This window comes from Cololabis saira, chromosome 8 (assembly GCF_033807715.1).
Source record: "Cololabis saira isolate AMF1-May2022 chromosome 8, fColSai1.1, whole genome shotgun sequence".
Classification (NCBI taxonomy): domain Eukaryota; kingdom Metazoa; phylum Chordata; class Actinopteri; order Beloniformes; family Belonidae; genus Cololabis; species Cololabis saira.
In genome coordinates, this window is record NC_084594.1 from 35199571 (window position 1) to 35222217 (window position 22647).

At 39.8% G+C, this 22647-nt stretch overlaps 1 protein-coding gene across 1 annotated transcript in view; it reads right to left on the reverse strand.

Annotated features, from left to right (window-relative positions):
• Positions 1 to 1981: 1981 nt before the first annotated feature.
• tafa4b (TAFA chemokine like family member 4b) overlaps positions 1982 to 22647 on the reverse strand; it is a 46811-nt gene continuing 26145 nt past the window's right edge. The window contains exons 4-6 of the mRNA XM_061728677.1: positions 17555 to 17710; positions 6005 to 6129; positions 1982 to 3002 (exon numbers count right to left, since the gene is read on the reverse strand). Of these exons, the coding sequence (XP_061584661.1) occupies positions 2991 to 3002; positions 6005 to 6129; positions 17555 to 17710 (293 nt within the window). The 3' untranslated portion in view covers positions 1982 to 2990. The remainder of the gene's footprint in view (positions 3003 to 6004; positions 6130 to 17554; positions 17711 to 22647) is intronic.

Consider the following 22647-nt stretch of genomic DNA (forward strand, 5'->3'; position numbering starts at 1 on the left):
GCCTACTCAACCATGTGAGCTATCTTGGACCTCAATATTCTGTCATTTAATAACTCAATTTAATAAATTAACAGACCAATAAAAGCAGTTTGAACCTTTTAAAGGGAAGGGTTTTAATACAACAAAACTGAATCTTTGCAATTTATAGTTCAGAGTGCTCTTATAGGCGTGTGGGTTAAGTTGCTTTAATGACTGTCCACAAATGTTTATGTTTTATCTCCCATTATTACTTTCTTGATTATATATTAATATTAAACATAATTTGCCACAACGAACTCAAGGTGTGACTTTAAAGATGCAGCTCAAACTGAGCATTTTGGAAAAATGTTGAGAAGAAGTATTAATACCAAATTTGACAGAAGTTAAATCATAAGCCTGTAAAGCGGTTCAATTTTTTAAAAGCTTTTGTATGCAAAGCATGAGAATGGTTTAGTTACAATGCATGTTACATACATGCACTGATGTTCTCTAAATTTACATGGAATGTAGATTTCTAAAGGTGAATATAGTAACATGAATTTCTCCAAGATACTTTGAGGCTTTTAAACCTCAGTTAACTTCTTTTCTATAAATTGGCAAAAGGAAAGGAGTGTGTCTCTGTACTACTACCCAGCCCAGTCAACACAGCAATAGTAAATGTATGTACAGTGCGTATTTTCTATTTAAATATTGGTAACCAGAGATGGGGTGTGAATCTTTTCCTGGCCACAGTCCTTTTAACACAGTTGAAACTGAGGATGGCGCTGCATCGTCAAACCCCAGCCACCAGGGAGCAGCGCAGTGCAAATGGTCCTCAAATATTGATTCTACTGCAGAGCTATGTAGGACAGAGGGAGCAAGGTGCCAGGTTCATCTGGAGAATAAGAAATCTCAGAGGGCAGTCTTCGGATGGAGGGGAGTACAAGTAGATCCTTCATACAGATTGATGATGCACAGTTCAGGAGACGTGTGACACTGTTTTACAGGAGACAATTGCTGTAATTAAGCGATATTACTCTTTCTGTTGATTACAGATTTCCCACATCATTATGCACACATGGGTCTCCATGGATGAGAAGGCTGGTCAAAGCGTATAAAGAGGAAAAAAAGTGGTTTATGTGTCACTGTTTTTGTGAGAATGCAGCTGCAGAAAGTAATTGTATTTCCAAGTGTGCTATTGTTGCTGTATATGGAAAGAGGGCAGTGTGGTGTGACTGGCCTAACTGCAGTGCTGCATTGGAAACCTAAAAATATTCCATGTCAGTGGTCCCGAGAGAAGCCCAGCGCTATTCAGGCCTCTCAGTAATAAGAGAGTGGAGCTGCCTGTCGCTGGTAGCCCTGCTGTCCCCAAACTCCCTCTGGCTCAGAGCTCAGCATTGGAGTTGGAGAGTCAGCGGCTCAAGTCCCAAAGATTCATCATATCTCACAAGGCAGCATGTCTCAAAGTAAAGGCTTTCAGTAACACAGGAACAGACCCAGGCAAACTAACCTCTGGGTAAACTGTACCAACTCATTCCCATATTTGAATGGCAGACTGATATGGCTTGAGAAACATTTACATTTGGATGTGTGTCCATGAGAGAGGACTTCATGTGGAAAGAGGGAGGGTAAACAATCTAGTTCAAACATGAGAAATTGTGTGAAACAAAACTTTTTTCTTTTAGTGCCATGTCTTGTCAGTATGTTAGAAAAGATAAGGGAAAAACATAGGAATTAGGAGAGAGATTTGTGATGGTTAGTTGGGGAGCTGGACTGTTGTACCAAGAGAAGTAAGGATTAGTTTCTGTAGAAAAAGCAAAACATCAGATTTGCAAAGCTGTGGCAATTATTTCAGCAGAAATTACTGAAGCATTGATCAAGTTAAATTCTGGATATGATTAATGGGAAACAAAAACATTAATGTCCTGATATACGTAGCTACATAGAAATCATACAATTATTTTACATTTTAAGTGTTTTTGAACAACGAGAAAATTAAAAAAAGAGAAAAACAACATGGAGACAAGCCATCCTTTTTTGAACATTTATGGTCCTTTTAACCATTAACATTAGAGGTGCCACAGACGGAACATAACAGATCGAAGACATTTCCTTGAAGACTGAGCTCTTAGAGGTGTCTGGGCAAAGATGAGACAGATGAATCACTCTTTGTTAGTTCACACCGTACCAAGCTGTATTTATGCAAAGCTCAAGAATCTGAACCAATTTCAAGCTAGCTACTTAGAATTAGTGTTGCATGATATACATATTTACCTACAGTACTTCAAGTTTAAGACATTTTACAAAATGCTCACCTCCAATTAAAAGTGACATCCACAGCAAAAGATGGCAGATATCTAGAAAAACAAAACATTCCCAAATGGTTTCGACTAGTGCAAATATCTTACATGAATTTTTGATGTGCTGTTATGATCCTGCTGCAATTCCTAATTAGAATTGCAAAATGACTCCTGCAAAACAGTCTTTATGGTTGGGATTTGACCAACAACAGCAAACTGATGCTAATTTGCTATTTGCTACTAATGAGCTGTTATCTGTTTCATTCTTAACAGATCATCCCCACTATTTCTTGTTTTACATACTGAATACAGGTCAGGTCTTGTGGTCAGCAACACTGTCAGCACAGCTTTTATAGTTCACATTTCACACTCATCTCCAAATGCTTACATAAAACATACATACTCTGAAATGTGTCATTAGGGATTTAGCATCCAAGGTTAATCAAACCATACTGTCCATAATTACAAAATACAAGTACCTTGTTGTCCATATGTACCCTGTTTGTAGTCCATTAGTCCTGATAACTGGCACAGTACATATGCTGCATGTGTGGCCCTTAGTGTACACAGTTTTTGATGACAACACTTTTTTCTGCTTGTTTTTACGATGGATATCCTGACAGCAGTTCCTTTCTGTGATACTTTTCCACATCGTACAGTGAATATGTGTGAGTCATCCAACCTCTCCACCTGGAGAGTTTTCGGTTTTCTCGTGGCTCAGTGGCTTTTTTGCTATCGTGTCACCTATAAAAGAACAACAACAAAAAAGCGTTCAGTAAAGAGAATCCGTGTCACATGGACATGTTACATTGAATGTCATGGTGTCCCACTTGACACTAAAAGATTGTTTCCATTTACAAAGCACAATTCGAAGTCAGAGAAATATATCTTAAATGAAACAATTTTCTCTTTAGTTTTGGCTTTGTGTCCTTGTCCTACAATGGAAAACTACTTGTTTGAAGTCTGTCTGGGAGGCTAATGACAGGGATCACCACAGTGTCAAAAGCTAGACTTCATGTTTGGGAGCTGTAACCATTTGTTTACAGTCTGTTGGCAGTAGGTTCTAGGCATATACCGGTAATTATAGATACAAAGTGCTTTCACTGTATGAAACATATTACAAATCTGCGGTGGTTAAACAGTACTAATAATGCCTCAGCTAGACTGCCTTTCCATCTGTCTTTATACACCCACACAGAGTGAGAGTGAAAGAAAAATGGACAGATCACAGATTACCATGGCTAATAAGATGTTCAGGTAGTGAAAGAAGGTCATGAGTAGAGAGAGATGCAACATTAAGTGAAAAGCGACAGTGCGGCCATGTGAGCAGGTGCCAGGGAATCGATCTCTCAGTGCAACTATTTTCAGTGACATCTGCCAGCAAGTCTCAAAGTAACTACTCCTTAGTCCCAGAGCACATTGAAATTGCACAATTAATGTCCACTGATGCAGTCAGTTGATCAGCAAGTCAGTGTAGTTGGGGGAAAAACTGAGAAAAAAGGGGAAAAAAGAAAAGAGGGATCACCTAAAACAGAATGAGGATAATTGCACCTATCGCTCCCAGAGTTGGTGTTCAGCTCAGGGTCATTAATTTCTCTGCCTGTGACTGAGACCAGCAGCGCTTCTGTTACTCAGTCTACCCAACTCACCAATTTAATTATGACTCTTAATTGTACAGCCTCTGTGGAAGGGCCCAGCCATAATGCATTCTAATCAATGCGACAGATGTTGTGCTGTTCTGCCATCTCTCGAGCAATTACTCTTGTGGCGCCTGCATCACTTTCCCCGCCAACTGTTTCTTTTTATATTTCACCTGTAAATAAACGGCACCTGCTCTATCCCATGGCACGCACTCTCCCGCATACATATACACAACCAAGTTGTCAGTCCCGTAAATTAACTTTCACACTTCAACAACTTACAAAGAGCCATGAAGAACCCTCCTTTAAATCAATGTATCTAATCTGAGAAGTGCCAATTTACAATTTACTAGTTGCATTACCGACACAAATAACAATAAACATGAGGTTTGCTTTTTGATTTTGTCTGTAGTTTCCTATTAATTTATAATTAACATTTTAAACTGACAGTTAAATCATCATCTTAAAGATCCACACATTTCACATTTTCACATGATTATCGCTGATTTACGTGCTTAGTCTTGTTGAGAACTTTCTCTGCGTATACAATCACTTCAAGTGAGAAAAGTAGCAGGTGGAGTGATGAAGCAGGAAGGTTTTTTTGTTGTTTTTTTTTGCCATCCACCAATTAACTGCAATTTCATTGCAAAATAAAACTTGATTCAAGATAAAGGTTCAGTGTATTCACATTTAATGCTTAATTCCAAACACTATCAGTTATACTTCTTTGGGGCACGTTTCTTGTGGGAAGTATGCGAGTATGGCAATGACATCTTGGTAACAAATACCAAGGAATATAATAAAATAGCTGACCTGGACAGCTTGCTATGTACACTGGTGCCATAAATCTATTGTGTGTGCAAAACTTCCACACTCAATAGATTTATGTTATTCATGTTATTAGTCATTGAAAGAGTGATGTTCAAACCGGTCTTAGAGATCCTCTCTCTTAACCTCCTAAACCCTTACCTGTCTGGCTTCAAAAGGGGGTCGCTTTATCCAAACAGCTAAGAACCGCCGAAGCTACAGATTAATCCTCAGTCCTCATTCTCCTATTACTGCCTTTATTGTTTTCTGCTACAAGTCCTCTCTGATATGGGCAACTTGAGGAAAGCATACTCCTTACTTTTCATGGCAAGGGCAGACATCCCTTTCTTATTGCCTCTTCACAGGGGTTCCCCCTAGATTGGAGAACTGTAGCCCTTTCTTCACTGTTATGGAGATGATACTTAGCTTTTCCTGTCATTCCTGCCAGATTATCGGCAAGAATTTCTGAAGATTTCAAAATCATCATTACCTGATTGCCAACATTTAATACTGTACATCTTCAAATGGTTATGACAGCTTAAACATCTGGGTGTTATGATTGATGACCAGCTATCTTCTCTAACCAGGTTGTCACATTGTGCAACATAAAGAAAGTCATGCTGTACCCAACTAACTTTGCCACCTAAGTTCTGGTACAGGCCATTGTCATTTAGCACCTTAACTACTATAATGGCCTCCTGGCTGCTCAGATTGTGTCGCAAAATCATTACAAGTGGTCCAGAATGCAGTGGCGTCTTCTTTTTTATTAATCTTAAAGGGTCATGTGACTCTGGTAGCAGCTCAAATAACATTTTAATAATTCGTGCTGTGCTATAGAGTCATGTCTAGGTCAGCTCACATCAATCATACAGGCTTACACTTCAGGCTGCTTGTTGCGCTCTTCACAGGAACACACGGTCTCTCAGTGCCCTCTTTATGCACAAGATAGTCTCAGTCCAGACATTTCTCAAAGTAGTATTCCACACTGGTGTGAACACCTGCCAATTACTATTAGAGTAGGGGTGTACGTCTGGATCTTCAAGAAGCTCTTGACACACATTTCCCATAGGTGATTTTCTAGATGTAAATGTGTTCAACTTGCACTTTGTAATTCCTTATACACTTTTAGAATTGACACTTTTGGCATATTGAAAGTCCTCCTTCTACTTTTTGGCTTGATTGTAAGTCTGCTAATTATGTCAAATGTAATGTATCAAACTGGACACTGAAAAAAAAGAGAGACAGGCGTGTACATGATCATGTTTGCAGATGTGCAAATGCGGGGGATATCCCTCTTACCTTGGTGGTTTTTACTTTGTTGCCAGTACTGCATGACCAGCCAGTCAGGTCAGGTAGGACCTTGCACTCCTCTCCATCCATGCATGGGTGCATGTGGCACCACCATTTCTGAGCTACAATAGAGGCTGGAGAATGGGGATGGGATCATAAGGAAAACAGAGACATCTGATTATTGTTACTGACATTTTGCTACTTCTTTGTCATAATATCAGGAAATAAAGATCAAAAGACTATGGTAATATGGCAGAATGTGGTAGTATTTCAACACACATAAATGGACACATATTAACTTGTCTGTATAAATATAACAACTACTTGGTAATACAATCAGTATTTGCAAGCTTCAAATAGTACTTATTTGAAACTTGCAAACACTATATGTTCTTTCCAACTAGGTGAATATCTGGACTCAAACTGAGTGCATCTAAGTTACCAAGAATAAGAGAAATGAGCCAGATTTTAATAGATTTTATTAAGTATTTGCATGCAAATGGGTCAGAACATACATCAGGCATCTCGGTGCAGAAATGACAAAGGAGGAAAGGAAGCATAATGATTTTAAGGTATAAATGATGATTCATTGTTATGATTCAGATAAACAGAGCAAATCTTTTAGGGACAAAGTATCGGTGTGCAGACTCTGTTCTCTGTACAAGGCTAAATTTGCTCCTCGCAGTAGTTTTGGTTTAATCCAAGAGGCCAAGGCTTAATTTTCCATCACACTATGTCATTTTAGAATAGCCTGAATAATGTGATAACCATGCTTTGCTATGGTAAGAATATGACAGATGATTATGTTGCAGATTCTATTACCAGGACTACAGCAAAATAGGAACCATAAATAGCAACATCCACCAGTGCATTAACAAAAATAAAATATTTGCAATATGAAGCAAGATTTTTCTTTGCCTTTCGGTATTGGTAGTAAAGAAATGTGATTACATTGATGCATAAAGTAACTTTTTGAAACACCCCTCATACATTCTATGTGTAGAGACACAGACAACGGAAAGGGCATTTCTCAGGTAATGACAACACAGATGGGTTCTCATCTGTGATACTTCGATTTTGTATTTATTTATAAAACCCCAATTCTGAAAAGTGGGAATGCTGTATACAATGTAATTGAAAACAGAATGCACTGATATGCAAACCTCAAGGCTTTTATTTTATTCACAACAAACACTGAAAACAACTGTTCAAAGAGACACATTTAGGACATTTAATGAAAAATATTAGCTCATTTTGAATTTGATAGCAGCAATATGTCTCAAAAAGGTTTGGACAAGGGCAACAATTCCTGGAAAAGTTAATTTGTACTAAAAAGAAATGCCTGCATGAATATATTGGACATTTTCAGGTAAATATAAACAGATTAGCAACAACATCTCATTTAAAAACAGCATTCTATAGCGACAGGATCTCTCAGTAGTAAAATAGGCAAACGTTTAATAGTCTGCAATAAAATGTCCCTACAAACCTTAACCATGGTTCTACAAAGTGCTTTACAAACGTTCTAATTTACCTTTTCACACAAACACACTTGCACTTTACCACTCCATTAAATATCCATAAATATCAATTTTTTCTCAAAATTTAAACAACTGGTCTCCTCTGTCCCTCAATGTTTATGGGCTATTAAAAGAAGACTGGATGCTACAAAGTAGTAAACATCGCCTTGTCCCAAGTGAGATGTGTTGCCGCTGTCAAATTCAGAACTACTTTTTTTTCCTTACGATGTTAGAAGAACTTTTCTCACTTTAATTTTTTTTTTAATGGCTATTTAGAAATAAAATACAGGTTTGTGAGATTTGCCATCCGTTGCATTCTGTTTGTATCTACTGTATATCTTAGACGATGTCTCAATTTTTATGAAACTGGGATTGTAATTAAATCAATTTTTGACGATTCAGTGTAACAATAACTTGCACTGAATGTTACCTTACAATATTTTCAAAGCCGTGCTTCTGTTCTAAAGACAAAATGCTTTTTTGAGCTCCATCCTTGAACCAAAGCAGACAACCCATGTTATTCCAGCATGATCTAACAATGATCCCGAGATCTTCTGTGGCTTTCTTTTTCTTTAGGCCAATAAATAAATGTTCCCTGGGGGTGATTTTAGGCCAGCAACAGTTATAGATGTGTGTACTTCTCTGTGTTCTATGAGCCCTTCACAATAAAGAGATAAACTAAAGGGAGCAGCATATCTCTAAGGAATATCATGTTACTCTTTATTCCACCATGTGGCAGCAGCAGTGGAATCTAAAGATCGTCCTGTTCAAAGGTAGGTGAGGAGGGCCCTAATGTAATGTACTTTATTTATATATGATCCTATGATATTAAGTATGATCCTAGAATAGAACTCATTTATAAGATAAGAACTGAGAATGAAATTCTGACATAACATAATATGCATCACAGATATGTGTTGTTTAGTAAGTAAATGGAGATGGATGTGTTTGTATTTGGTTTTGAAAGTGAAGTTTTGCACATTAAAAAGGTCTGTTGTAAAAGGCTAAACCCAGTTTAAAAGACAATCTATACAAGACATCTGCAAATGGTCTCATTCAAGTCTTAATGATCATCTGACCCCCTGTCTAGATGCTAGACGGCTTGACGGTTGACAATAACTCCATTCTCTCTCCTCAAAGTCATCATCCATGTATTTTTACATTTACATTTTATCCCCCAGGGAGGGATAAAAGAGCACACCCATTTTTCCAACATCATTGAGTTGTTACACTGATGGTGTTGTTTATTGTCAGAAAATTGTATTTTCATGCAAAGGAACATGGTGAAATCCACTCAAGCCTCATGTAAGACAAGGTTAAATAATAGCTATTTCAAGAGCAAAACATCTCTATAGTGATGAAATTAGCAGCAAGAAGGGCTAAGAAAGGCAGTGACATGTAAGAAAGACAGGCCATTTCAGAATGACTATCACTGTGCCTATTGCAAGGAGCAAGGGACGGACACAGATAAGGAGAGCATCAACATGATACAAAGGAAAAAAAAAAGGCATGAACAAAGTTTCCCAGTCACCACAAAAAACCTTACAGCTATTACATGGCTTATTGTTGAAGACAATTTCATGATACATGAGCTTAGTAGCAGTAAATGTTTCTAAAAACCAATGGCTGTATCATGCATCAATGTGCCCATTACAGTTTTGGCAACAGTCTTGTACTTTTAGAGTTATATAATAATAAAAAGCATTATTTTAGTATGCCTTTGAAGGCTATTGTGGAACTAGCATTCCCCACACCTTATCTCATACTATGATTTGGAGGGCAGGGCAGACATTGTACATAAAAACCATGTAGTTAAGTCAGAAAATCGACAGGGCCATGCAGCCTGGAGTCTCCTTGACTGCCAGTTCTGGGCTGACTAACTGCCTTCAGAAGAAGAGAAGAACAACGTAAACATAACCCCATTTAAAGCACAATATCATTTGTAAGCCAAATTAGAAAGGTGGTAAGTCAATGACAACACCTCCAGACAGAGCAGAGCTAGCTTCTTCCCTCTGTTTTACCTTTTACCTTTATGCTAAACTATAACTATCTTGTTTCACTTTTCCAAGGATATAAGCGTGGCAATCTGTCACATTCTGCAGTTTACTTTCTCTAGACTTGCATGTAGAAAAAACAAACACATTTTCATTTTAATTGTAGTCTTTCCTACAACATTTTCATTGTGAAAGTCAACAAGTCAATATGAAAATGAGTCTTACGAAAAGAAAGAAAATGTAATACCCAGGATCCTTTCTACCATAATTTCATTACTCTCATTAAGATTTGAATTTGCATTCAAGAAAGGTGCTTATGCTAATTTAAAAAAAGTACAGTACATGCATACACCACATTTTCTCTCCGCTCATTATAATATAAGCTGCACTCAAAATGACTTCCTTTTATGTTCTTTAAGATACTTTCAGAATGAGATCATCTGAGGAAAAGACTGTACTTTGCTTAATGTGCAGGTGATTTGGCAAAACAAAATACTATTCCCTGGGTGCTCACCTATTCTGGGGTTTTAAGAATAAGGTCTACAAAGGGTGCAAACAAAAAGGCCGCCTGCAGCTCCATCTCTTCTACTGATCACAACATGTCGATCTAGCACACACTTATTATGTCTCTCTATTGTTATACAAGTTGAGGCTAAAATTTATCATTTTTTTCCCAATTTTCATTTGCAAAAATAGGTACATGTGCTGCAAGAATATGCATCCCATACTCAGAATCTGATCACTTTTTTCCTGTCACTACTCGCCCTGTCGTTGTAATGTTTGTGACATCAAGTGGACAAAACTGAAACTGCAGTTGAACTCATCTTCATGGCATAAAACAGTGAGTATGTATTTTTCAGATTCTTGTGGCTAAATAGTAAACTCTTTAGCTATTACTTCCTACCACTTAACAATTTGATAAAAGAAAGCTGTCTTCCTCACAGGTATTTAATGTTAATATGTTTTTCCATATGCAGACCTTCCATATGCAAAAGCTATACAAACTACCAAATGTCAATACACTGAATTACATACAAACTCATGGAAATATGTGAAGAAACATTTGTATTTATGTTTAAAACATATAACGTATAGTTTATAATTAGTCTAATTATATTCTGTTTAAGGTAAAAGATGTAGCACTAGAACAGTAAATTTCTTATCCCACCCAACAATGATAGAGAGACCCATTTTTGATTAGATAAAAAAAACATGTTTAAAGAGATTTTTATATCTGTAGGCATTTCGTTCACATTAAAAAAATCAATAAGTAGCAGATTAGGCCTTGATATTCCAAAACTAATTCAAAGACTATATATCACTGTATAATTCCAGTAAACGCTTACTTGATATGAGGTAGGGCATGGAAATACAGTATGTCATTTGGAGTTTTCCCATTGATACTTTATAAAAGCCTGGCCGAACCTGATCAGCGAACAGGAAGTAGAAACTACATAAAGGAGTTTCCCATTTCTCTGTCCCTGGGTGACATGTAATTGCAGGTTTGTGTGTGCCTAATGTGCACTAAGGATTGTGTTTGTTTATTCAATTGTGTGTGTGTGTGTGTGTGTGTGTGTGTGTGTGTGTGTGTGTGTGTGTGTGTGTGTGTGTGTGTGTGTGTGTGTGTGTGTGTGTGTGTGTGTGTGTGTGTGTGTGTGTGTGTGTGTGTGTGTGTATGCGTGCATGCGTGTGTGTGCGCGTTCATGCGTGTGTGAACGCATAAACATATGCGTGTGAGTGCTTTACCCCTTTTCCAATCTCTGGTGTGCAAAAACAGTTGGAGAGCAGTATCCATCTCTTTCTAACATTATTTACTAACACACTATACAGGATCTCTGTAGATACAGCTCTCACATTCATTCCAACACATGCATGTGTGCACCACAAGAAAACCCAGTTGGAAAGTGCACTGAAAGATTAGACGTGAACAGTTCCATGCAAACAAGAAAAGAGATTGACAAAATGAAAAAAGCATGACATTAAGTAGAAGATATTAAACAACAGCTGGCTGATGTGTGCTGCAAGACTATACTCAATTTAGTGGCCCAGCAGTGAAACACACAATGTCAGTCACCAACTCATGCACCAAACAAAATCCACTCAGCTACAGTTTTATCAGGTCAGTGTTCTCTGTCTTCTTTCCCGACCACTAAATGCACTTAAATGACATTGTCTTTGGAAAGATTTAAAGTTTTTTTCATGAATTCAAAACAACTCTTTATCATAAAATGTGTATTTATTATAATATATTATGTGTTACTTTTAGTGATGCATGTATGGGCATCGCTAAAGCAGAGAGCAGAAAAGACAGATTTTCATGAGAGGCATTCAAGACGTATATAAAATTGTTCTGTAAATGTTAATGCTCAGTTTAAATTCAAATTTAAAAACAAAACAAAATGTTTATCAAAGAATTATTCAGTTACTCTACTCTGTGATGGACTGGCAACCTGTCCAGGGTGAACCCCTGCCTCTCGCCTGAAATTAGCTGGGATAGGCTCCAGCAGACCACCGTGACCCTGCAAAGGACAAAGCGGGTATAGAAAATGGATGGATGGATTCAGTTACTCAATAATTTGCAAGTCAACTCAACTGCTTTACCATCTGATTACTTTAATCGTATAATATCTATATTGTTCTTCAAGAAAATTATTGACCACTCCTAATGGAGGGATTTTAATCATTCTATTGATACCAAGATTTATATAAACACAAGATAGGCGTGTCCTTATTTTAATTTTTTATACATTTCAGTTTTGCACTCATTCCCTGCTGGTGAAAACATCCTTAAGTCAAGCATCAGACTTTTCTAACAAACATAATATCAACTTCTCAACAGCTGTTAGGCATTTATCCGCTCTGCCTACCAAATTCTTCATTGGGATGGAACATTTTATACAACACTTTACTGCACAGCAAAGTCTTCATTCTTAAACACCAGTACCAATTATAGTTCTAATATACATTTGGAATAAAAAAGAGATAACAGGGTTATTGTGATAAACAGAAATTATGTGGAGAAAGTCTGCCCCACTTCACAGCAGCCAGTAACAGCGGTTCAAACCATTTACTTGTTTTTCAGGTATTATCAATAATGTACTGTATCTCCATTTACACTGTGACTTTCCCACAAAGACTGTCTATTGATAGCCGACTGTCTCCTTCCATCAGTTTGGAAGCCTGCAAATTGAGTGGGCATGTGTGTGCATTGTTTTTTTGAATGTGTTTTAAATTACTAGCGTACAAAGCCCTTAATGGCCTAGCTCCATGATATATGCAAGACCTAATAGTACCTTATTTTCCTAACAGAGCTCTCCACTCCCAGGGTGCAGGTTTACTGGTAGTTCCTGGAGTATCCAAATGTAGATCTGGAGGGCGGGCCTTCTGCAGGAACCGTTACTATGGAACCAACTTCCAATCTGGGTTAAGGAGGCTGACACCACCTCCACCTTTAAAACTAAACTTAAAACCTTTCTGTTTAGTAAAGCCTTTAGTTAGTGTAAACTCCAGTGTGTTAGGGCCAGTAGTCATACCTGCAGTCCCACCCTCTGACCACCTCAGGGTCTGCTGTCTACACCTGTTTAGTCTCTGTAGTACACCAACTAACCATGTATCAGTCATATGTATATAGAACTCTTAGTTCTCCAGCTAACAGATAATATTAATATATGTGGCTTTTGTAGGTTTTGACAATATATCTGTGCCTCTCCTCTCTGTGTTCTTCCTCCTATCTCCTTTTTCTTCTTCTACCCAGCTGACCTTCAACAGGAGGGTCCCCTCTTAAGGGCCAGTTCTTGCTCAAGGTTTCTTCCCTCCTAAAGGGGAGTTTTTCCTTGCCACTGTTTGGCTTCTGGTTTTTCTTCCCCACTCTGGGAGTTTTTACCTGCCATTGTTTATGTAAGAATTGCTCAGGGGTCATGTTCTGGGTCTCTGGAAATCGCCTAGAGACAACTTGTATCATAATAGATGCTATAAAAATAAATCTGAATTGAATGCATTAGAAAAAATCAGTTGTGATGGGATCTTGTTTCTCAAACTCTTAGGTCAAGTCTGACTCATGATAAATTGTATACCGAGCACTGGTACTGGAAGTGGGAGGTGGTGAAATCCACAGCTGAGATGTAAATATTACATTGGAAGATAACTGTGCTCTTGTGAAGATGTTTGATTGTGGGATTTGTGAGTTTGAAATTTTTTTTTACCAAACATGAAAGTGAATTTCATTTCATTCATTAACTGACTTTCTGCAAAAAGGTGAATCTATTCATCGCTCATCCACGCCATTTCTTTTCTTAAGCAACCTATACTAATCCCTCAAATTGAACAACAAAAGCAAAGTATCAAGACAACACCTATTCCAAAACGTTAGCAACATTGACATGATTCCTTATTTCTACTTGCTTTCATTATAAAAACAATCATCTTTGCTATGGTTGCTTGATTTCATCATGATCAAAAACATTTGCCATGCAGGAACTCATCAAATAGGTGAAAAAATGATATCCATTTTTCTTTTGCTGATAATAGATAACAAGCCAGTGAGTATCTTTGTGTAAAAAGTGGAAAAAAACATCCTCTACTAGTCACATGAAACAAAAGAATAGAGATGGTTGATTAATTAAGACTTTATAGTTAGTCAAGATTACAATATGTGGAAAACGTTGATGGAGCGACCAGCCACCCTGCGGAGGACACTTATCTCGGCCGCTTGTATCCGCGATCTTGTCCTTTCGGTCATTACTCAAAGTTCATGACCATAGGTGAGGGTGAGAGCATAGATTGAGTGGTAAATCGAGAGCTTTGCCTTTCGACTCAGCTCCTCCTTCACCACGATGGTTCAGTACACCAACCGCATAACTGCAGATGCTGCACCAATCTGTCTGTCAATCTCACGCTCCAACTTTCCCTCCCTCGTGAACAACACCCTGAGATATTTAAACTCCTCCACTTGAGGCAGGACTTCTCCACCCACCTGGAGAAGGCACGCCACCTTTTCTCGGTGGAGAACCATGGCCTCGGTTTTGGAGGTTCTGATTCTCATCCTCGCCCTTTCGCACTTGGCTTCAAACTGCCCCAGCACATGCTTAAGATCCCGGTCTGATGAAGCCAACAGGACAACATCATCTGCAAAAAGCAGAGATTAAATCCTCTGGTTCCCAAACCGGATCCCCTCCGGCTACGTGTAGAAATCCTGTCCATAAAAATTGTGAACAGAACCGGTGACAAAGAGCAGCCCTGCTGAAGTCCAAGATGCACTGGGAACAAGTCTGACTTACTGCCAGCAATGATTTCATCATTATCAAAAAAATTTCCCATGCAGGAACTCATCAAATAGGTGAAAAAAGTATATCCACTTTTTTCTTTCGCTGAAAATAGTGAAGAAATAAGCCAGTGAGTATCTTTTTGGAAAAAGTGGAAAAAAACACCCTCTACTAGTCACATGAAACAAAGACTAGAGATGGTTGATTAATTGAGACTTTATAGTTAGTTGTGATTACAATATGTGGAAAACGCTTGATGTCCGTACATACTGCACTTAAATTCAGATATATGATTTGTCTTTTCTATATAGAAAATATGTCTATATTAAGGAGTTATTTGTTTCAGTCTGTGTATTAAACAATATGTTTAAGAGGGACTTGAAGGCGAACTAAGAGGGATATTTATTCAGATATTTCCTGACCTGTTTCAATAAAAATGTCTTAATTATTGTCTCTATTATGTCTCTTTTAACCAAATTGTAAGTGCATCAAGTAGAAGTTTACATAACCTTTATGGAAGTCCGGTTTCAGTTAGGTCAACACATCTACGAAAGTTGTAAAAATTTATATAACATAGGATTTGATCCACTGATTTTTCAGCCCACACAGCTATAGTTTTAGTTACTGTTGCTTTATTACATGAATGTCAACTGAACCTGTACATGCAAAGCACAATGTGTTTGAATTTGCAAAAACTGTACTACACTTTTATCAAATGTAATTATATTTTCATAGAAGTCAACATTTTTGTATCTTCTGCTGGCAGGGTAGTAACACCGTTTGTTTTGATCAGGTTGGCTGTTACTGTGCATTTGATCTTAGCTGAGCATCTGTGGATGATAGGAGTCAGTGATGCTGCTTGTTTCTTGCTGGGCAGGATCTCATGGAGCACACAAACTAATGTAACAAAACTCTGTGAAAACAACACTCCAGATTTTGCCTGTCAGTCAGCAGACACAGATACAGTTAAAGTGTGTTTGTGCGAACAGAGTTCTGTGGACTCAGTGGTCCTAAATGGTTTTTTTTTTTCTATTTTGGTATAAATAACACTTTAAACTCATCAAACATTCACACAAGTTCTAAGATAATAAAGAGCCTGCTAATCAATTTAAGATAAGACTTTATTGATCCCAGGATCGGGAAATTATTGAGCAGCAGCGATTTATTAAGAAAAACCCATATTATATACAGGTTTGCAGAACACCTGTCAGGTTTTACATGCATCGGGCCTTTCTCCTTGTGCTTATGAGTCAGGCCACTTTTCTCACAGTTATGTATACTGTTCACTTTCTAATGGAATAGAACAGGGTATGTCCAGTATCCCTATTGTCAATATGAAAATGGACATTTGCAAATAAATAAATAATGGCTAATACAATTAATAAAATAATAATTAATAAAATGTGAACCAAACTTCTGCTCCGATCATACAGAGACAGAAGAGCCCTTAACAGAGGACCATGGACTCCATACTCACTGAGCTGCCCCCACAGAATGGCACGAGGGACACAGTCAAATGCCTTGTCCAGATCCACAAAGCACATGTGGACTGGTTGGGCAAATTCCCATGAACCCTACAACACCCTGCGGCGGGTATAGAGCTGATCCAGTGTTCCACGACCAGGTTGAAAACCGCATTGTTCATCTTGAATCCGAGGTTCGACTATCGGCCCTATTCTCCTCTCCAGTACCCTGGCATAGACTTTCCCGGGGAGGCTGTGTGACCCCCCTATAGTTGGAACACATTATCCAGCCCCTCTTTTTAAAAACATGGGCCACCACCCCGGTTTGCACTGTCCCCTTCTTCCATGCAATGTTGTAGAGTCAAGCAAGACAGCCCCACGACATCCAGAGACTCAGGGCCCAGTGCCCTGCCACTGTGGAGTTTACAAACTACCTCACCCTCACCACACATGATCATGGTGTTCGTCCATAACTAACATGGTGTTCGTTATGGACAAAATGTGACTGTCACAGAAGTCCAATAACAGAGCATCACTCGGGTTCAGATCGGGGAGGCCGCTCCTCCCAATCACACCCCTCCAGGTATCACTGTCAATCCCACGTGAGCGTTGAAGTCCCCCCAGTAGCAACGGAGTTGGAGTCCTCCAGTTGGAGCACTGTCAAGTACCCCTCCCAGGGACTCCAAGAAGGCCGGGTACTCCATACTGCTGTTCGACCCGTAGGCGCAAATAACAGTGAGACAACTTTTCCCAACCCCAAGGCGCAAGGAAGTGCCACTCTCGTTCACTGGGGTAAAGTCCCAACACATTGTGGCTGAGCTGGGGTGCTAAAAAGAAGCCCACACAAGCTTGCCACCTCTCACCCTCAGCAAATGCAGAGAAATGGAGGGTCCAGTCCCTTTCAAGGAGCTGGGTTCCAGAGCCCAAGCTATGTGTGGAGGTGAGCCAGACTATCTCTAGACGGTATCTCTCAACCGCCCGCACATGCTCCGGCTCTTTCCCCTCCAGCGAGGTGACATTCCATGTCCCTACTGCAAGGGTTTTGGTCCATGGATTGGGTCGTCGAGGCACCCTGCCACGACTGCTACCCAGACCAAATTTCACAAGCTAATCATGGAAATTAAAAATCAGGGACCATTACATCGCCCGGATTGGCGTCACCAGGGCCCTCCCTGGAGCCAGGCCTGGGGTTGGAGCTCGCTCAGCCTGAAACCGCGGCGTGGGCCCGCCTTCAAGTAGGCTCACCACCCGCAGGAAAGAACATGACAGGCTAGTGCAATGGGGTGCACACAGTATATGTGTGTGTTAATTATACATTTACCTTCCACACAAGAGGGTCTGGATCTGGTGGTGCCAGCAACTTGCCCTGGGAAACAGGAACACTTGACAGTTTGCGAACGCTCCTCAATTTTGTTTTTATTGCAGCAGCGATGGACAGCCACCACCTCACATGTCCCCTCCTTCACCTGATACGATACTGTGAGAGACAGAAAAAGATGTCACAGTGTGGATTAGTTGGACCCAGTTGCTGGAGACCGATGCGGAAATATTCTCAAAAATGTGGTTTATTGAACAAAAATCATTGCTGAGCAGGGACTACAAAAAAAAACAAGAACCTAAACTTAACAATGACATGACAGATGGCAGAGAGAACAGTACGGGTTGGCTGGGAGCAGTCCAAGGCAAGTTTATTTCTATTGCATAGTTCAACAACAAGGTGATTGGAAGTGCTTTACAAAGACCAACCAACCATTTTCTATACCCGCTTTATCCTTTGCAGGGTCACGGGGGTCTGCTGGAGCCTATCCCAGCTCATTAGAGACGAGAGGCAGGGGTCCACCCTGGACACCATGTTTTTGTGTATTTGTTCAAAAATACACACAACATTACAAAGACATTAAAACATAAATAAAGAGCATGATTTAAAATGTAAAGAAATAATAAATAAGAAAAATAGATGAAAATCAGATAAAATCCGTAGGTAAAATATGATTAAGTTTTGAAAAGTACCAGTGTATCTATTTTGGGTTTTGTCTGTGAAGAATTTGGCAAAGTCATTGCAGGCCATGGTGAAATGCAATTCAGTTGCCACTGACACAAGGAAGGTTTGTTAGACTGTCAACTGTAGTAAATAAGGCCCGAGCATTATGACTGTTTTTAGTGATGATCATACCCGTCAAGTCTCCCGTTTTGGCTGGGAAACTACCGTATTTTACCCCTCTTTCTCGCCGTCCTCCCGTATTAGTATTTTCCCTTAAATGTCCTTATTTTTTTTTTTCTTTATAATATAATCACTTTAAAAAAAACATTCCTGTGCCTCTCCAAACATAATTGTTACTGGCACTATAGCAATCTATTACAAAAAAGAAGTCTATAGACCTGGAGCGTGACCCCCAAGCAATTATTACATAAAAAATGGCAGGTAAAAATCCCCTAGTGGGAGAAAAACCTTAACCCAAGCAGTGGCAAGAAAAATCTCCCCTATAGGAGGGAAACCAGGAAAAGAAAGAACAGAGAGAGAGAGTGAAGAAGAGAGAGAGGAGAGACACAGACACAATGGTTTGTGGTTGCACTACAGGGATGACTAAATAAACAGATTTGAGGCGTTTCCTCTAGCGGGAGCACGTCCGCCGATAGGCGGGGACAAACGGGTCTGTTGTCCCGGGTCCAGGGTAGGGGGGGGGGCCCCGAACTGAAAAAAAAAAAAAAACAAACAATTGTGGAAAAAATATGTAGTATTTGAGTTAAATAAAAGCTTGTTATTTGTTTTCTTCCTAATTGTCCTTGTGGTCAAGAACCCCCAACACAAAAATGGTTTGGCCGCTGATCAAAATTTGAAGTTATCATTTAATTCAACCATTAGAATGGTCAAAATGTCCGGTCAGCACAAGTCCGGTGCTCAGAAAAGAAGAGAAAAGAGAAGAAGAGAAGAAGAAAATAGAGGCCTCAGAGATTCTCTACACAAATATTTTAAAAAGAGTGGTGACGGTGAAGCTGGAATTAATAAAGTCAGCGTAGAGCAAGGTAAGAAACAGCGCAGCCAACGTTTACCAACCTTGTAACTTAACCTAACTGGCTAGCTCTAATGCTAACGTCCATTAGCTTGTATAAAAACCTGAAGAGCAGAGGGAGAGGAGAGGAGAGGAAGAGGGAGAAGGAGAGATCTGGGCGCAGGGGGGGCCCATCTTAGATTATTTTGTCCGGGTCCCAGGCAAGACTGTCAGCTGGCCTGAGCGAGAGTTCCAGGTCAATTTTTCAGGGCTGGGCCATTTGGGCGTGTTTCCATTACCAGGAACAACCCCATAATGTGGGCTTCAGGAACCTTTACGGGGCCAAAAAAAAAACAGCCCTATAGTAGGAGAGAACATTTTGCTATGAGTACATTTGAACACGAGTCGATTCAGGTCTTGCTGTCATATTACACCAATAAAGGTCTGGCGGAGGGTTTCTTTTAATCTGAATTGCTTCAACTTCAGAAAGGAACAAGGGAAGTCAGAACAAAACTTAAACACAAGAACATGGGATTTCAAAATAAATACAAAAACCATGACAAAACTGTGCAGGAACATCCCCCCAACAAACAAAACCCAGAACAGGTTGGGTCAGACAACAGCCCAGGACACACAGAGTTCACAGGGTCTTGGCTCTGGGCAGTCCTTGGCCGGGCCTGCTCATGACCTGATGCATAAAATATCTTTTATATATGGCCTAAATCATAAAGCAAAATGTGCAAATAGAGACGTTGGGGATGGAGCAGGGGCAGAGTCCTTGGCTGGGGCTGTGGAAGAGTCCAGGGCAGGGGCCTTGGCACAGGCTCTGGGGCAGGGGCCTTGGCACCGGCTCTGGTGCAGGCAGTGGAACAGAGATGGGTTGGGGCGCATCCGGGACCTCCTCGGGAAAGGAATACGGTGGGGTGCGTCCGGGATCACCTCTGGAATGGGGACAGGAGGGGATTGTTGGCTCTGACGTTGTCGCCATTTTAGCCTATAGCCTGTACGCTCTTGGGCCTGCCAAGAGCCAGATGCATTCCCCAGAAAGGGACTGCTCTTCCTTTGGCCAATGTGGCATTGTTTTTGCCGCCTCCCGGCGGAAGTACTCATGCAGAGTAATGGTCTCTCCCGCTGGGTCCATGCTGGCTGATCTGTTCTATCAAGGCGTAGATGAGAAGGACACAGATACAGGAGACGGAGGCGGCAGGAGTTCCAAGAAACTTGATTTAATTGACTTAAAGCCCTGCTGATCAGGAACTATAAAAAAAACACGAGCTTAAACTTGACAAAACCAAAAACATGACATGACACATGGGGCCCGATTTACTAAAGGTTTGCGTGTGTAAAAACGTGTGCAAACTTGACAGCACCCGCAAACCAAAGTGCCAGCTGATCTACTAACAGCGTGCAAAGAGGACTGCGTCTCTCAAATGCGCAAAATAGCACACGCTGTTCATTTAGTACTTTTGCCCTGATGAATAATCAATATGGGGCGTACCCACCAGAAATCGCTAAATCCTGGGAGGGGAAGATGCAAATTTGTCCATTTACCACGCGCAATGAGATTTACCAAGCCTGAAAGTTTTTGCGTGGATTGTGATTGCGTCTGTATTTAATACGTTCGAAAGGAAGGTGCTAATCTCCACATGCAAAAGGAGAAATATTTTATTTGAATGTTAAAATGAGTATTATTCAGCAAAAGGTTGCCACAGGAGGCACATTCATTTTTTTATTCGTGATAATAAATAAATCACGTGTTTTCATGGAGAAAAAAGTGTTTCTCATTGTGCGCCTATACTTGTTCTGCAGTCATACCCTGGTGTTGTGCCGTATTCAGCACCCCTGGCGTGAAAAGCACCCCCTCGTCTGACAAAAATGATATTCTCATTCCGTGTTCTGTTCATGTTCTGTTGTCCATGTTCTGTTTAGCGTCCAGTTTTGTGTTAATGATTCATGTTTAAATGCGCTCATGGATTCGGGTAAAAAAAAAAAAATCGGGTAAATGGTTATTGATGTCATTAATTAATAGCCTGCTTACTGTGTTGTCTTCCATAATATTTGTAAATATATATAATATAAACTCCTAAGTATGTGTTTGTGTGAGTGTGTATATATAAATATATTGAAGTGTCAGTGTGTTGTTTTTTTTCTTGGTCTACTTATCATTGAATATACGAGGGGGTGCTTTTCACGGCAGGGGTGCTGAATACGGCACAACAATTTGCCTCTTCCACTAATATCTCTATAACTCTAACTCGTCAAATTTCATTTTTTGCGCTTGCGACTATATCCTGCTTTCCATCCACTCTCCATGGCGCAAAGTTTGCGCCGCAAACCGTAAGACGTGCAACACCTCATTTAAATACTGAGGTTTGCACCTGTTATCAATTGCGCACGCAATCTTAGTTGATCACCCGCAAAACACACAACAACAGCACGCGCAAACTTTTTCAGTGCACACGCAATTTAGTACTCTTTATTTAGGATCTTAGTAAATCGGGCCCATGGAGGGGAGAACAGTACGGATCGGCCAGGACCAAGGGAAAGATAAGACAAGATAAACAAAGAGGGGCTTCATACGACATAGGTGCAAACGATCAGGGCAGATGGGAACAAGGGAAGTCAAGACAAAACTTAAACACAAGGACATGGGAAAATCTAATGTCTTTTCACTTTTTGCAGACAAAGTGAACTACTTGATCAAAGCAGACATGCATATTTTATGAAAAAGCAGTGTAAAGAAAGCCCCTCTCTACTTGGATAAACTTAAATGACTATGAATCTTTGACAGAACCCAGTATCCCAGTCAGTATCTTCATTTATGTTCCAAATGTCAGCCTGCCGATATGTGCTTTAGCACATACTTGCATTTAACGTTGTATTTAAATGTTTGTGATTCCTGTGTATAAAACAAAGCTATTATTTATATTAGGATAATTACTTTTTATGAGACATCTCCAATACAGTCACTCACTTATCTTACCTGGTTATCCTAACAATTCCCTTGGGACCTTGGTCTGTTTAATTATAACATTTTCCTCACAGTAATTTTAACAGAAGGTCATGCTGAACTCATAGCAAATGTAATGGGAAGCATTCTACTCAGGTGGTCTTAAAGTATATGTGATATAACTGTGACTGTACAGTACTTTCTGCAGCATCAGTTCATTTCAAACTGATAAGTCTGGCTCTTCCACTGGGGCTGTGCTTGTTGAGCAGGGTTGCAGTCTTCACATTATATTCTAAAAAGAGTTTACAGGTCTTGTATGTAGCTGTGTACATTCTAACCTTAATACATCTGCCATTTATGTGTCAAGGTGAGGCTGAGTAGGACCCAGAGAGCTGTTTCACAAAACCAGGATAGTGGGTTAAACCTGGATTTTCCAGATATCCTGGCTGAATTAAGCCTGGATTCGGTTTCACA